This window comes from Mus caroli, unplaced genomic scaffold (genome assembly GCF_978045245.1).
Source record: "Mus caroli unplaced genomic scaffold, Mus_caroli_1 scaffold_17, whole genome shotgun sequence".
In the NCBI taxonomy this organism is placed as follows: domain Eukaryota; kingdom Metazoa; phylum Chordata; class Mammalia; order Rodentia; family Muridae; genus Mus; species Mus caroli.
Genome location: NW_028227272.1, coordinates 95,133,656 through 95,151,153, shown reverse-complemented (window position 1 = coordinate 95,151,153; position 17,498 = coordinate 95,133,656). Strand labels below are relative to the sequence as shown.

The 17,498-nt window shown below is 41.2% G+C and overlaps 1 protein-coding gene across 1 annotated transcript; it reads right to left on the bottom strand.

The window, feature by feature from the left end:
• Positions 1–240: 240 nt before the first annotated feature.
• On the bottom strand, positions 241–15,807 carry LOC147000692 (uncharacterized). The gene is made up of 4 exons (XM_085832087.1): positions 15,458–15,807; positions 4,153–4,279; positions 3,904–3,964; positions 241–2,766 (listed from the first exon to the last, which is right to left on the bottom strand). The coding sequence occupies exons 1-4, from the start codon at positions 15,458–15,460 to the stop codon at positions 723–725; spliced, it is 2,235 nt and encodes a 744-aa protein (XP_085688213.1). The 5' UTR covers positions 15,461–15,807; the 3' UTR covers positions 241–722.
• Positions 15,808–17,498: the final 1,691 nt, after the last annotated feature.

Below are 17,498 nucleotides of genomic sequence, written 5' to 3'. Positions count from 1 at the left end.
ACTGTTCTCATGGGGAAAAAAAGAAGCAGAAAGGAAAAGGAAATGTAGAGGAATATAGAAGAGGAAAAATGAAAGGAGAGAAGAGGAGAAGGAAGAAGAGACTACTTAAAACATGTTATTTCTGTTATCAAACCTGCAGAGAACTATCTGATTGTCAGTTTCTCTCCAGTGTGGTATCTTTTATGCTGTTGTGTTAACTTGGGTTTTACTGCTGTGAAAAGATACTATGACCAAGGCAACTCTTATAAAGGACATTTAATTGGGGGTAGTGTACAGATTCAGAGGTTCAGTCTGATATCATCAAGGCTGAAAAAAATGGCAGTGTCCAAGCAGACATGGTGCTGGAGGAGACAAGAGTTCTACATCTTGAACAGAAGGCAACCAGAAGACTCTGCTGCCCTGGGTGGAGTTTAAGCATAGAATCTAAAAGTCCACCCTCACCGTGACAAACCTTCTCAACTGCCACATCTACTCCAGAAAGGCCATACTTCCTAATACAGCCACTTGCCATAGACCAAGTATATTCACACCTTTCAAGATCACTGTAAGGACTTTTACCACATTGGTTATATTCATAGGTGTTCTTTTATGTAGTTGGAGGTGTTGATTGTGAATAGGCTTTACCATATTATCTACATGTGTAAGGTTTCTCTCCAGTATGAAATTCTTTCATGTTTTCAAACTTGACCATGAGAGGCAAAGGATTTACTACATTGCTTACATCAATAGGGTTTCCCTCCAGTATGTATTCTTTTATGCTCTTGAAGATTATGATGGTGTGTAAAGACTTTACCACATTCATTACATGTGTAAGGTTTATTTCCAGTATGAATTTTTTCATGATTTTGAAGTTGACCACGAGAGGCAAAGGATTTACTACATTGCTTACATTCATAGGGTTTCTCTCCGGTATGTGTTCGTTTATGTACTTGGAGATAACTATGATATGCAAATGCTTTACCACATTGATTACAGTTGTAAGGTTTCTCTCCGGTATGTGTTCGTTTATGTACTTGGAGATAACTATGATATGCAAATGCTTTACCACATTGATTACAGTTGTAAGGTTTCTCTCCAGTATGACTTCTTTCATGAATTTGAAGTCCATGATGAGAGGCAAAGGATTTACTACATTGTTTACATTCATAGGGTTTCTCTCCAGTATGTGTTCTTTTATGTATTTGGAGAGTACTATGATATGCAAATGCTTTACCACATTGATCACATTTGCAAGGTTTCTCTCCAGTATGAATTCTTTCATGTCTTTTAAGATCATTCTGAGCTACAAAGGCTTTACCACATTGATCACATTTATAAGGTTTCTCCCCAGTGTGTATTCTTTTATGAACTTGGAGATTACAACTACGTGCAAAAGCTTTACCACATTGATTACATTTGTAAGGTTTATCTCCAGTATGACTTCTTTCATGACTTTGAAGATGACCACGAGAGGCAAAGGATTTACCACATTGATTACATTTGTAAGGTTTCTCTCCAGTATGTGTCCTTTTATGTACTTGGAAACTTCTATGATATACAAAGGCTTTGCCACATTGATTACATTTGTAAGGTTTCTCTCCAGTATGACTTCTTTCATGACTTTGAAGTTGACCATAAGAGGCAAAGGATTTACCACAGTGATTACATTTGTAAGGTTTCTCTCCAGTATGTGTTCTTTTATGTACTTTGAGATAACTATTTAATGCAAATGCTTTACCACATTGAATACATTTGTATGGTTTCTCTCCAGTATGAATTCTTTCATGACTTTGAAGTTGACCATGAGAGGCAAAGGGTTTACTACATTGCTTACATTCATAAGGTTTCCCTCCAGGATGAATTCTTTCATGTTTTTTAAGTAGCTCACGAGAGGTTAAGGATTCACTACATTGCTTACATTCATAGGGCTTCTCTCCAGTATGTGTTCTTTTATGTACAAGGAGAGTACTACGATATGCAAATGCTTTACCACATTGATTACATTTGTAAGGTTTCTCTCCAGTATGACTTCTTTCGTGAATTTGAAGTTGATCATGAGAGGCAAAGGATTTACTACATTGTGTACATTCATAGGGTTTCTTTCCAGTATGTGATCTTTTATGTACTTGGAGAGTACTATGATATGCCAAGGCTTTACCACATTGATCACATTTGAAAGGTTTCTCTCCAGTATGAACTCTCTCATGTCTTTTAAGACTATTCTGAGCTACAAAGGCTTTACCACATTGATCACATTTATAAGGTTTCTCTCCAGTGTGTATTCTTTTATGTACTCGCAGATGACCAAGATATGCAAAGGCTTTACCACATTGATCACACTCATAGGGTTTCTCTCCAGTATGTGTTCTTTTATGTACTTGGAGAGTATTATGAAATACAAAGGCTTTACCACATTGATCACATTCATAGGGTTTCTCTCCAGTATGTGTTCTTTTATGTATTTGGAGATTACTGTGCTGTGCAAAGGCTTTACCACATTGATTACATTCATAGGGTTTCTCTCCAGTGTGTGTTCTTTTATGTATTTGCAGAGTACTGTGTTGTGCAAAGGCTTTACCACATTGATTGCATTTGTAGGGTTTCTCTCCAGTATGTATTATTTGGAGACTACTTTGATGTACAAAGGCTTCACCAGACTGAATGCCTTCATAGGGTTTCTCTCCAGTATGAATTCTTTCATGCCTTTGAGGATAACTGTGACTTGCAAAGTCTTTACCACACTGAATATTTTCAGAGTGTTTCTCTCCAATAAGTCTTCTTTCATGCCTGCAAAGATAATTGGCACATGTGAAAGCTTTACCACATTCACTAAACCAATGAATCTTCTTATCTGTAGGAATTAGTTTTACAATTTGGTCTAATTGTAAACAGGACTCAAATATTAAGATTTTTATCAATTTGTTTACATTCATGGTTTCCCCTTCATTATGGTTTGTTTTGCATACCTGTAATGGTAAGTGATATTACATGGCTCATATTTGTAGCATCCTTTTTCTCTATGAGATTTTTCACATATTTGAAGAGAAATGGAAGAGCTCAGAGCTTTAGCACACTGACTACATTCATAGATTTGCCTATAGTGTGAAATACACTACATTTTCATACTACAATGGCAAAGTAAACAAGGACAAACAGAAAGGAATGTTTCACAATCCTAGTACTCATAGGGATTTTCTGCAGTGTGAGTATATGGATATATTCCCACTGAAGTTGGCAAACCAAATAATTATAACTTGTAACACACTGAGAAAGTTGGCTCAAATGTGGACTACTACATATATCTTAATTGTTCTGGGAGAGAGAGAAGGTTCTGCTTCTTTCAATATACCTATACTGACATAGCTTGTATCCATTGTGATACAGGGTATAACTATTAGAAAAGAATAACAAATGAAAGATTTCTACATTGCATTCACGCAGTTTGGTTGTTTGTTCATCATAGACATATGGTATAGGAATTAAGGTTTCTCATCATCAACATTCTTGACTCTCATAAACTGCCCCTCTCATGCCTCATGCTTAAACTTAGCAATGTTACTATATGAGTAATCAGCTTTACTATGGAATATTTGCTTATTGGAAACATACACTTATCACCTAATATATATCTTTGGCAATATGTGAGTGGTATGACACTAGATTGGCAGTTCTACAGAATAGCTGTACTGCGGCTATGATTCAAATGGTACTATGTGTTAGGGCATTGTTTCCTCATCTTCTCTTTTAGAGAAATGCCTTGAAAACACAAATCAGACACCTGACATTGAGGTATAAGGATTTGTGAGAACTTAATAATCAATACTCTTAAAGAAGTGCCTTTTTTTACACTATTGATTTTCTTTAAATGTTCCAGGACATATTAACATTTCTTCAGAGGCATACTCATATCAACATGAAAATTACCTTCCATGTCTTCTGGAACTTTGACAATGTTCTTCAATATTATTGTCTTCCCATTTGTAGCCTAAAATATAGTACCAGAAAATGTATGATATATTATTAGAAATTAGGCAAATTTGAGTTACTATCTTTAGCAGACGTGATTTATTCATCTCATTTTTCCTCATTCTCAATTGGAATTTCAGAAAAGCATCAATAGCAAAGAAAGAATTGTTCCCTTATTTTAATAAGTGAAAGAAAATTCAGTCTTACCTATAGCATTGAGGTTCCTGTAGGTCTCCAGCATCACATCTTTGTAGAGGCTCTTCTGTGAAGGATTCAGCAAAGCCCATTCTTCTCGAGTGAAGTTCACATGCACATCATCATGGGTCAACCCATCCTAAAATATTCCATACATGTGTAAAACAAAAACCATGATACTGACATCATTGTAAATGTATGCTTCATTGACAATATACTTGTATATTTGTATGATTCTGGTGCTTCCCCCACTTATTTCATGACCAAGAAGTTCTAATACAATTATCAAGTCATCTTAAAAGGAAACTGTGTTATAAGGTTCACTTCTCTCATTCCTTTGCTCTTTGAATAGGATATAGCTGAGAGAGAGAGAGAGAGAGAGAGAGAGAGAGAGAGAGAGAGAGAGAGAGAGAGAGGCAAGCAGTACTGAACATACATCAGAGAAACTGTATGAACAATTACAAACTTCAAAAAATGATGAGCAGGCTGAATATAGCAGTTTATGCCTTTAATCCCAGCACTGTGGAGGCAGATGTAGGTATATCTCTGGTCTACCCAGGACAGCCAGAGATACATATTAAGGCCCTGTCTCCCCTGTAATAATCAATTAATGCCACAAGAAAGATAGAAAGGAGTCGGGGGATTTTACTGGAGTTCTTACAAAAAATGACACATTCACTCCAGTTCTCTATTCATCTTCCAGAATCCTGACGTGTCCCAGTTTAATCCATAACAGTAATGAGATCTTACTTAAGAGGGGTGCATCTTTAAATACAAATGGACTGATGCAAATATTAGCAATGTAAATGTTGATCCTACATAGAACAGGAGATGGCTCAGCAGTGAAGAGCTCTTGCTGGTCTTGCAAATAATTAGGCTTAATTGCCAGTAGTTACGAGGGGGCTTCACAACTATCGATTACTCCAAGTTCAGGAATTCTGAACCCATCTTCTCACTACTATGGGAACCAGGCATACATGATGTGCATATTCAGGCATACACTCAAATACTCATATTCATTGAAAAAATGAAAACAAACACAACAGGTAGGGAGAATGTTATGTACCTGCAAACCAGTGACTCAGAAAGCTCAGGCAGTAAAGCTCAGGCAGTATTAATGTCATGAATACAGGCTATACTGAGAAACAGAATATTCTCTCTGGAAATTTCAAAATTCACAACGTGGATGACTATCAACACAACAGCATATGCTTGACCTGTACCAAAACCTACATTCTCGCCCATCAGCCAATCATATAAAAACAAACAAACAAATAATCAAAGAAAATGCTAGGCATGTTGGCCCATATTTAATCCCAGCACTCTGGAGCCATAGTCAGGTGGACTTTTAAGTTTAAGGCCGCATGTTGTACACACCTACTTTCAGGACAGCTGGGGCTACACAAAGAAACATTGTCCTCAAAGACAAAAACAACAAAATTAAAATTATAAAATACCAGGCTTGCAAAATAACAATTGCTTCAACTGCATCTTATGTAATTTATGGTTAGTCTATAATGGTGAAGGCAAGACGCCATAAGAAGGAAGCTGACTACTCAGGTCCAATCACAACACAGGAGAAACACACACAAACCGGAAATGGGTTGAGTCTATAGACACTCAAATCTCATCCCCAATAAGCAATCTAGAAAGTTTCCTCCTACAAAAGCTTCCATTGAGAGGACTGAGTTGGTCAGAGCCAAGCTGACTGCATGACAGGCTGCAAACTGACAGTATGGGAAACTAGGCCTAAGTTTCTGTTCCCTAGAACTGGAAAAGTCCAATCAAGTCAATTCCAGGAAAACCGGCAGCCAATCAGAAGCTTCTAGGAACTGCGCCTACCACCAGGCCTGAGCCAAACCTAAACAAGAATAATCAGCCTGCATTAGTTCCATAAAGTCCCCCAAGTTCCCCAGAACCTTAACCAATCCCAAAGACACCTATACCCTTGGAATTTGAACCAACCAATCAGAATAAAGTTCACTTTCTCCTCCCTGGAATTCCTCTAACAGGCTTTAAATTGAGCTTGCAAAGCTCACATGTCTGTATCCATCATAGTGAATGGCAGACCCCTGCATGATAGAATTCTGCAGAATAAAACACTTTTGCATACTATTTGAGTTGAGGGACTTCCTTCAGTAATTCTTGGACACTAACATTATAAGCTCTCCCAAAGAAAGCCACATAGGAGAAACAAGTGTTCAAAGACATCACCCTATCTGGGAGCTTTTTGACTCAATCAACTACATTCTGGTCATGGTCACCCATGATGAAAATGCACTTAGTTTAACTTCAACGACCCTAATAGTCTGCAGCACCCTGTACATTCTTCAAATGTCTTTCTTTCTTTCTTTCTTTCTTTCTTTCTTTCTTTCTTTCTTTCTTTCTTTCTTTCTTTCTTCCTTTTTCTTCTTCTTCTTCTTCTTCTTCTTCTTCTTCTTCTTCTTCTTCTTCTTCTTCTTCTTCTTCTTCTTCTTCTTCTTCTTCCTCTCTCTCTCTCTCTCTCTCTCTCTCTCTCTGTCTCTCTCTCTCTCTCATTTCCTTAAGATTTATTTCATTTACATGAGTCCACTGTAGCTACATTTATATGTAGTACACCAGAAGAGGGCATCAGATCCCATTACAGATGGTTGTGGGTCACCATGTGGTTGCTGGGAATTGAACTTAGGCGCTCTAGAAGAACAAGCAGCCAGTGCTCTTAACTGCTAATACATATTTCTATCCCCTCTTCTGACACTATTGATTGCTACATCTTGTAAAATCAAAAAGCAAGCTATATCTTCCCAACATACTAAGGCACAGAATGCCCCTTCCCATTCCAATAGAGAGGAATGTGTACATAGTGAGGGAAGAATGGACCAAGGCAGGAAACCCAGCAGAACAAACACCACATCCAGTAGCTCTGTCTCAGACACAAGGGGCCTCAGTTTCAAAAGGCTTAGATGGCCCTATCCATGAAACTTCTCATGCATCTCTTGGTTTAGTTACTTGCACTCCTTCTATGCAGCATCCCATGGCAGGTGTCTCATAGCTTAGGTATCTCAACATCTTATGGTATCAAAATGCAACTCAGGTTTCATTGTCACAGGTTCATGCAATGCACTCCCACAGTATCCTCCCTCACTAGAGCTCTGACTCTGGCAAACATAGATGGCTAGAACAGTGCTGAACTGAAACCACAAGGAAAGAATCCATAACCTTAAATTTTACATCTTTCTTATTTCTAGAACTTGGGTGATACTGGCAAGTTGGGATTCTAAATTGGGATGGACTCCCCCATGCTTGGACCACAACAAGGATGCCAGCGCTTGTAGCAGATTTTGTATGAAGTTCCTCCCAGGGGCCTACCCCTGCCCAGTCTTCCATTCATTGAAGGCTTATCAGGAGGGTGTGTTTCCCTTAGCACACCTTCTTAGGCTTTCATTCCTGAATTCAGGCCTCTGTCTCAGCATTTGGCTGCCATTTGAAACTACCCAAAGCTGTTTTCCTCTACAAGCCACAGACTGCATTTATTTCTGCACAACTTGATGCTTTTTTCATTGTAGTCATGAATGAGTTACAAGTAATAATCATCCAACAGATTCATTATTCCACCTAAGAAATACAGCCAATTATTTTTTAATTCTGCCTTACTCAATTTCTCAGAGCATGGGAAGAATAAGGAAGTTTTGGGGTCAAATTACCACAAAAAAGACCTCTAGCGAAATTTTTCATTCTATTTTCAACTGAAATCCTACAACATCACCTTCTGTCTGCATAACTTGCAATATTTATATCTTCCAGATGCCACAACAACAGCCAGTTAAGCTCTGAGTACAGCTTTCTATGCTGTTTGCCATCTCAAGTCCTGATCTCTCCCACATTCCTCCAAAGGAGAACATGTCCAGTTTCTCTCCAGCAACAAAATCACTTTTTGAGGATTTTTTTTTTCTTGGTTCTAACTTGCTACTCTGCTACTTTGATTAAATCCTCTAACCAAAAGCAACTCAGGTAATGAACAGGTTCACTTGTTTGGTCCTGTCAGAACACAGTCCATCATTTTGTGAGCTTAGGATAGAAACATCAAGAAAATAAGGCAAAAACCATAGACAAACATTGTTTCCTGCCTTGCCCTCTTGCTTGGTCACTGTCCCATGCTCAGCTAGCTCTCTTATGTAGCCCAGGCCCACTTGCTGAGGGATCCTGCTACCCTCAGTGGAAGAGCCTTCCCACATCAATCATCACAATCTCTCACTAACACAGCATCCAGCCATTTTGATGAGGGCATGACCTCAAGTGAGGCTTCCTCAGATGACTGTAGGCTCCAAAATGTTGACAACTGAAGCTAATCAGGACACAGAGACAATAATAGATCAGAAAGTTTTAAAAACACAAATCAAATGTGTTAACCATATCAATCACTTAAGTAGCAAAACTCTAAAAATTGCTGATTGTAACAACTGAAAGACAAAGTTGCCAAGAAATGAGGAGAGGCAAGCCTTCAGAATCAAGAAGAGGAAACTAAAACTGTTTCCCAAACTATCAAAAACTCAAGAAACTCATAGTAAGTTGTCAGAAGACGAAAATAGGTGACCGTCTATCACTTTTCAGAGAAACAACAATATAATTAGATTATAATGAATAAAAACACACAACATAGATAGCACCACAAATAAAAGGAGACAGAAAGACAGATAAACATATGTCTTTTAAACATGAGGTATAAGGATATGATTTAAAAATTAAGAAATTACAGACCAGTACTCATCCTATGTATTCTGTTTCTCCTCTTTGCCAATAATAGAAAGCAGATTAGAAGTGGGGGAAAAACTCTGTCAATTGGACATAGAGGCAGCCTAAGGAATGGGAAAAGTTTTTTTTTTAACCAAATCCATATCTTATAGAGGCCTAATATACAAAATATACAAAGACCTCAAGAAACTAGGCTTTCCAAAGAAAAATTCTATTTAAAAATGGGGTATAGATCTAAACAGAGAATGCTCAACAGAGGAATCTCCAAAAGCTGAGAAATACTTGATGAAATCATCGCCATCTTAGCCATGAGGGAAATGCAAACCAAAACTACTTTGAAATTTTATCTTGTACATGTCAGAATGGTTAAGACCAATAATACAAGGGATAGCTCATGCTGGCAAGGATGTGGAGAAAGGGGAAGAAGTCTTCACTGCTTGTGGTGTGCAAACTAACAGAACCATTATGGAAGTCAGTATTTTCTCAGAATTGTGGTTCCTCAGAACACTGAAAATCCATCTATCTCAAAACCAGCTACACTGCTCTTAGGAATCTATCCAAAACGTGCTCTACCCTACCACAGGGACATTTGCTCAACTATGTTCATAGCATATTTATTCACACTAGACAGAAACTGGAAACAACCTAGAGGTACCTCAACTGAAGAATGGATAATCAAAAAATGTGGTACATTTATGCAATGGAGTATCACTCAACTGTTTGTTTTTTTTTTTTTAATGACATCGTGAATTTATGGGCAAGTGAATGCAACTTAAAAAAAAAAATCCCCCTAAGTGAGGTAATCCACACTCAGAATGACAAACACGGCATGCATTCACTTATAAGTGGATATTACCTATTAGGTAAACAATAATCAAGCTGTACTCCACAAACCCAGAAAGGCTAGGTAGAGATGGGCTATAGGAGGGAAGCACAGATCTCCTTCTAAAGGGGAAATAGAGTGGTTTCTGTGAGTAGACTGGGGTTTTATGGGAACAGGAGTGGGAGGGATCAGTTGGAGGGATGTAGGGGTAAAGTATAATGCAGGGAGAAACAGCTGGAATTAGGGGTGATTTGGGAGCTAGTGTAAAAACCCAGTACAATAGTAACTTCCTGGATGCATTAGGGTGACCTTAATAAAGACTCCAAGTAATGGAGAATATGGAGTCTGAACTGACCATCCTTTGTAGTCAGCCAGGGCTTCAATGTTGGAAATGGGTTACATTTAGTTGAGCTGTTGGCCAAGGTGCTCCCTTGGAGATCCTTAAACAATCTAAGCTGATGCTAGGACAAAACTTTGCTCTCAGATAACTGACAGCAGGACCCCATCAATGAGGACAAATTCCACACAGTTCACTGAATGCAGAAATCAAGCTGGTGCAGGCTTGAAGCCTTAACCCCCATGTTCTAGTCTCTTTGAGGAGAGAAGGTACTCTTCTGGCTACAGAAAGAGAAACCTGGACCCCCACCCCTTACACACACACATACACACACACACACACACACACACACACACACACACCTACAATTGGTCCTTCCTGCAAGATATGCTGAGGCATGATGTTAACAAATTTGTTTGAGTGGCCAACCAATGTTTGGTTTAACTTGAGACCCTTGACCTGAGAGGGAATCTGTGACTAACACTGACTGGATTTTTAGGAACCTTTCAGAGACTTAAATGGCAAGCACAGAGACAGCATGGGTTTGTGTCAGGTCCTCTGCTGATATGTTATGGTTGTTAGCTTGGTGTTTTTGTGGGACTCCTAACAGTGGGAACAGGTGTAACTCTGATTCTTTTGCTTGATCTTGAGACTTTTCCTCTTATCAGGCTGCCTTGTCCAATATGAAGGCTTTCATGTTGTCTCTTTCTACCTTGTTTTGTCCTGTTAGGCTGTCCTCTGTTGGAGGTCTGCTCGTTTTGAAGAGGAAATGGGAGTGAGGGGGTGTTGAATCTTGGGGAGAGGAGGATAGGTGAAATGGGGGGGTGGCAATTGGGAAGAGTATAGGGAGGAAAAAGAGTGCTCAGGATATATTGAATGAGAGAGAATCTATCTTCAGTTAAAAAATAATTTAATATTAAATGAAAATGCAAAAAAGGGAAGCAATAATGAATAAAGAAAAGCAAAATAGTGAAGACAGGGACAGTATGATTATGACAGATACAGTTTTCATTCTGTTTTTGTATACAGTGACCATTACACAGTAGTATAAAAATATCATCTTGGAGGCTTAATTCCTCCTTCTGATATTCTAGATCTAGTTCTGGAAGCTTCTAGCCTCCGTACAATCTTATCTAGGTCTAGAATGTTTTGGGCATCTGAGATTTAATGGCTGAATAAAATCACCCTTTCTTTTTCTTTCTGAACGTTGGCTGGCTGGTTGAACCCAGCTGTTCTGACTCAAACACCTCTTCATGCTAACCGATTCAAACTGCTTCTTTCACTTCTGACTGAATTGCTGAGCTTGGCCTTGAACTTTAGCAATCTGTTCTCGTCTTCTGGCACAGTCTCATTCTCTGGCTCATTCTTTTTTCACCTGTGTCTAGCTTGTTCTCTCCTTAGCCTGTCTCTGTTAAACTCTCCAGATAAAACTACCTCCTCCTCTCACCCTGAGCTGCTTCTGTAAGATTTGTGGTAGCTCAAAATGACCACGGTTGTAAAAAGTTAAGTAAATTCTTTTCCCAGGAAATTCACACTCAGGCAGGCTCAGAGGCCAAGGCTCTTTACCCAGGTCACCACAAGTACCAAAAGAAAGACAGTCTGGTTCACAGTCCATCACAGGCCAATCAGACTGGACTGGGATCGCTTGGCCAACCCCTTCACCCTGGTGGCTGCCACAATCACAATGGCATGGCTTGGGGTCTCCCTCACAGCTCTCTGATGAACTGCATCAGAGGAGAATATGGAAAGAACTTCCAAGCTACCTCCCAATGCTGCTCCTCCTGATTGCTAGGCTGCCCAGAGGACAGTAGAGGCTCTCCTACTGGAGGATTAGAGATTAAATCACTCAGACAGCACAGGCCTTCCCAGCTCTGCCCTTCCACCCCACCCTATGGGCAGACAGAGCCCTAGTATGGTAAATTTGAATTTTATTGGAATCTTCTACTCTCCCAGATGTGGATAGCCCTTGGTACTGCTTCTAGGAATAAGGCAAACATTTGACACTGGGCCAGGACAAGGAAGTAAGCTCAATAATAATAATAATAATAATAATAATAATAATAATACAGCTGAGCAATGTGTTCCTCACATCTTGTCATAAATTGATCATCTTGATAAGACCCTGAATACAGTAAGCAAGGGAACTTCCTCATGAAATAGGAAAGATTCTCTAAGGCAAAAGACATAGTTGAAAAGACAAATTGGCAACCTACGATTGGGAAATAAATTCACTAATCCCACATCCGATACAGGGCTAATATCCAAAATGTATAACGAACTCTAGAAGTTTATCACCAAAAAACCAAACAACCAAACCAAAAAAAATGGGGTATAGAACGAAGCAGAATTCACAACTGAGGAATCACGAATAATTGAGAAACAAAGAAATGTTCAAAGTCCTTAGTGATTAGAAAAATGCCAATCAACACTACTCTGAGATCCCACCTTACACCAATCAGAATGGCTAATATCAAAACCTCAGGTGACAACACATGTTGGAGAGGATGTGGAGAAAGATGAACACTCCTCCACTGCTGGAAGGATTGCAAACTGGCACAAACACACCAGAAATCAAGCTGAAGGTTCCTAAGAAAATTGGAAATAGATCCACCTGAAGACCCAGCTATACCACTCTTGGGGATATACCCAGAAGATGGCCCACCATACCACAGGGGCATGTGTTCCATGATGTTCACAGCAGCCTTATTTGTGATAGGCAGAACCTGGAAACAACCTAGATGTCCCACAACAGAAGAATGGATACAGAAAATGTTGTTCATTTACACAATGGAATACTACTCTGCTATTAAGAAAGAGGACATCCTGAGTATTGCAGGCAAATGGATGGAACTAGAAAATACAGAAAATATCATCCTGAGTGAGGTAACTCAGATTTAAAAGGACAAGTATGGTATGTACTCACTAATAAGTGGATATAAGCCAAAAAAAAAAAAAGTACATGATACTCAAGATACAGTCCACAGAACTCATAAAGGTCAACAAGCTGAAGTGTCTAAGTGAGGATCCCTCAGTCCCACTTGGGAGAGAGAAGAAAGCAACCACAAGTGGGGAGGGAGGGAGGGAAAGTGAATGGGGGAGAGAGTGAAGGAGAGATGGGAACCTTACCTGGTTCTGGGTGAGGGAGGGAAGAGCATTGAAGCCTTGAGGGCCAGCAGAAAGAATGAAAACAGGGAACCTCAGGAAATAGGAGGTTGGAGGGATCCTCCATAATGCACCAAAGACCTGGGAGGTGAGAGACTCCCGGGATTCAAAGAGAGGGACCTTACATGAAACGCCTGACAGTAGGGAGATGGAACTTGTAGAGCCCACCTCCAGCAGGAAGACAGGACATCAAATGAGGGATGGTGTTGCCATCCCACAGTCACATCTCTGGTCCATAGTTGTTCCTCTCTGACAGAATTACAGGAATGGAAATGGAGAGGAGCCTGAGGAAATGAAGGTCCAATGACAGGTCCAAAGTAGGATCCAGCTCAAGGGGAGGCCCTAAGGCCTGACACTATTATTGAGGCTATGGATTGCTCACAAAAAGGTACCTATCATGACAGCACTCCGAAAGTCCCAACAAGAAGCTGAAAGAATAAGATGCAGATATTTGCACCCAACCAATGGACAGAAGCAGCTGACTCCTGTTGTTGAATTAGGGAAGGCTGAAAGAATCTTAGGAGAAGGGCAATCCTGTAGCAGGACCAGCAGTCTCAATTAATCTGAACCCCCGAGATCTCTCAAACAGTGAACCACCAAACAGACAGCATACACCAGCTGATATGAGACCCCCCAACATACACATAGTAGAGGATTTCTGAATCTGTGTTCATTCAGAGATGATGTACCTAACCCTCAAGAGACTGGAGGCCCCAGGGAGTTTAGAAGTCACTTGCTGTTGGGAGGGGGGAGAGGGTGGTGACATCCATGTGGAGACTGAGTGGGGTAGGGTGGAAGTGTGGGATGTGGAGTAGTCGGAGGGGTGGACTGGGGGGGGGTGAGGAATGGAATACGGAGTGTCCTAAGTGGAAGGTCCCAGATGAGGAAAAACATCAGAAAAGGTAGAAAGTAAAAAAGCTGGGGTGGGGAGGTCTTACACAAGCTATGGCTCATGCTAAGTAAGCTTCTAAAGAATACCATCTTGTACACGATTGACATGAGGGAAAGGAAGGAGATGGGAGACATCTATGAAGTCAGAAAGATGAAGAAACTATGAAGTCAGCAGAAGCATCATACAATGGGACACACTCAGGAGAAGTCTAATCAAATAGTTGCTGCACAAGGGCAAACTCAGTGCATCTGAAAAACATTTCTGACCAAGCCTCCTGTGGCCTTGGGACTGATAACCACAACCCCGTACAGTGGGAAGAGTTATGCTCTCAGAATCTGAAGCAACCCCTCCCAAAGGCCCTGGCCCCAGATTATTACCAGCTCTCCCAAGCAAATTCCAGGTCTTAGAGAAGGAGCTCTGTTTTATCTCTATACCCAGAGCCTCAGGGAAAGCTCCCAAGGCCTAGGCCCCAAGCTGTGACTGGCTCTGCCAAGCATGTTCCTGGGTTTCATGAGGAGCTATGTCATTCTCCATATATGGAGACCTCAGGGAAAGTGTAACTTAGCACTCAATACAACAGTGTTTTGTTTTGTTTTCTTTTTTACCGTCTCACATGGTTGTCACTAAGCATCATCTCACCCATGTGGCAGAACTATGCTTTTCTCAAGAAGAAAACTGAACCTTTATGCCACACCAGGCCTTACTGTTGATTGTGATCCTGTAATGCCCCATAGACCAGCCTGTTAGAGGCCTGCTCTTTGATATGGAGATGAACCCAGTGGATGGTAGTAAATCAAGTTTGTTTCCTTTGTTATGGCTTGATGCCTAATTTCTGGACAATCCGGGTGAATTAGCTTGTGTATCCTAGCAACCTAATCTCTGAACTTCCCTATTTAGCACATTACCTATCTGTGGGATGTTTTACATGCAGTCCACCCTCAGATAAATTCTACTTGGAGTGCCTTACTATCTCCTAAGCTTTAGTAAATCCTTTACACCATCAATCCTGCACTTTTACATCACAGCTTGATATTGGATTGCTACCCAGCACATGAGATGTCTTTTACAACCTCCACAAAATTAACTCCACCTTTATGGCAAATGGTAAGAACAGAACTTGTAGAAACTAGGACTCTCTGAGTTTGGGATCATGCCAAAGATCTTTCTACACACAGGCCAAATCTCTGCACAGATGCAGCCCCCACAGTGAAGTTATTCAGAGGCTACAGCTGGATCCCCCGAGTGGCTTGGACCTCACGGACCTCACACGTGGCCGCCAATTCCCACTAAGCCCCAGGAAAGCCCCACCACACCAGCTCGCTCTGCTCAGACCCCTGCTTCTCCCCATTGTTGGCAGTGACCCTGTGCTTACCATGTCGCAACTTCGGAGCTTGCCTGTGCACAATCCACAGCATCCAACCGCAGGAAACGGAGCACGGCACACAGGACCATTCAAGCACTCAGCTACGAAGCGAAACCGACACCAGGGCACCCGGAAAACCCGCCTTCTCTTCTGACTCACAGGTCTGCCTAGAGGCTCTGATTAGCCAGTAAGTCTTGAGTGAGTCGAGCACCTCCCTTAGAGTTAGAGTGTGCTGAAGCCACACAGTGTAGAAGTTCTCAGACCTAGCTTCAAGTCCAGGGACAACCTTTTCCAGATCTACAGGGATTTTCATTTCTGTAGTACTTGTGCCGGTCCTCCAATAGACTACCCTTCTGTCTCCCCGCACAGCCCCAGGGAGGAACCACCACTGCACCTATCACTGCTCAGCCGCTTGCTCCTCCCCTATGTGGGCAGCGACCCCATGCTCAGCAGGTCCTTGACTTTTCAGCCTGAGCTACCCTCACTCAGTAGACTGTTTGCCTTTCTCCTGGAATCAAGGTAGTTAGCTTGCATAGCTCAACTTGCAGTGGAGTTATCAATCTGTCCTACAAGCGGAAGGGTGCCCAGGATATTAACGATTAAAGAGAGATTTGGGGAAACAATAGTTTTGCTGCGGTTGGGATTCAGACCCGGGACCAGCTTCTGATCTGCATATATTTAACACACCAAAGCTGGCTGGGTGGAGCCATCCAGCAGCCACGGGCGAACTGAGTTTACCTGAAAGGGGGGGCTGGAAATGAAAAGATGGGGGGGGGGTGTTACGCGAGAGAAGAATGAAGTCAAGACAAAGATTCTGATCAAGACTCAAAGTTTAATAATAGGCTTTACGTTTATAAAGGGAAAAACCACAAAACCCATTCCCTTCTTTAGCTGGAATACGTTGTAGAACAAGGTCAGCACAGGCAGCCAAAACAGCTAAGTTCCCATGGGAACCTGCAACTGCAGCCAAGACACTTGTCTCTATCTAGCTTGATAAGGCCTGTCATGATGAATGTTCAAGGTCTGCTTAGCCTGCTCAAGGCTGGGAAGGTTACAGCTGAACCTCCAGGTTCTCCCAGCTCTCCTCAGTCTCCACCTGTTACATAGCAAAGTTGGCAGATACCCTGAGCTTTCCCGTCTCCAGAAGATCTTCCTATATAATCCTGACAGTTTGTACTCTTTGTCTCTCTGCCTCCTCCTCCCTCCTTCTGCCCTTCCCCCTCCTCCCTCCACTTCCCTCTCCATCTCCCTCCCCCCTGCACTTCTCTATCCCTGCTTGCCTTGCTAACTCCTTCTCCCCACCTCTGCTCCTTATACTCCCATCCCATAACTTCTCTCACCTCCTTGGGACTAGTGAACTCTCTGGTTCCTTGGGATCACTGAATCCACTAGAGAGCTACCCCAAATAAACCCCCAAATACTCTAATTTCACTTGGGTTGAGTCCTTCATGCTGGGCTTAGGTAAACTGCAGCTAGTTTTCAGCTGGTAAGTATGTGAACCCTGGAAGGCAAACAGGAACCAGATAACAAACCCTGTGGAGCACTATGGTTAGCCAGCACATCTTCCTCACTGGGAAGGTAAACATTCATTAGCAGAGGATTCTGCAAGGCCTCCCCACCCCAGCTTTTGTAACTTTCTGCCTTCTACTTTTCCTGTCTTTTTCATCCTCTGGCACTTTGTACTTAGGAACCTGTCACTGATGTTGTTTCAGGACACTGGTGTACTTAAGAATTAATTCTGGGAATATATATGCTGTGTAAGTGTCTGTCTAATTGGTTAGACATGCAGTCTCCAATCCATATTTAAATTGTTCAAAAATTAACCTGGGACCTGAACCTAAAAGGGACTTAAGGGTGACAGCATAGGTGGAAATAAAAATCTATTCCCAGCTGGCTCTTCTTTGAGCATTAGCCAGAGCTAAATGCATGCTGTCATTAAAGAGATTTCTCTCAGTTAACCTTTTGTGTGTGCAGTGATCTAAAAGATCTTACTAAATCTTATATAGTTATAGATTCCCTTCTGTATGAGTTCTTTTAGGACTTCAAAGAC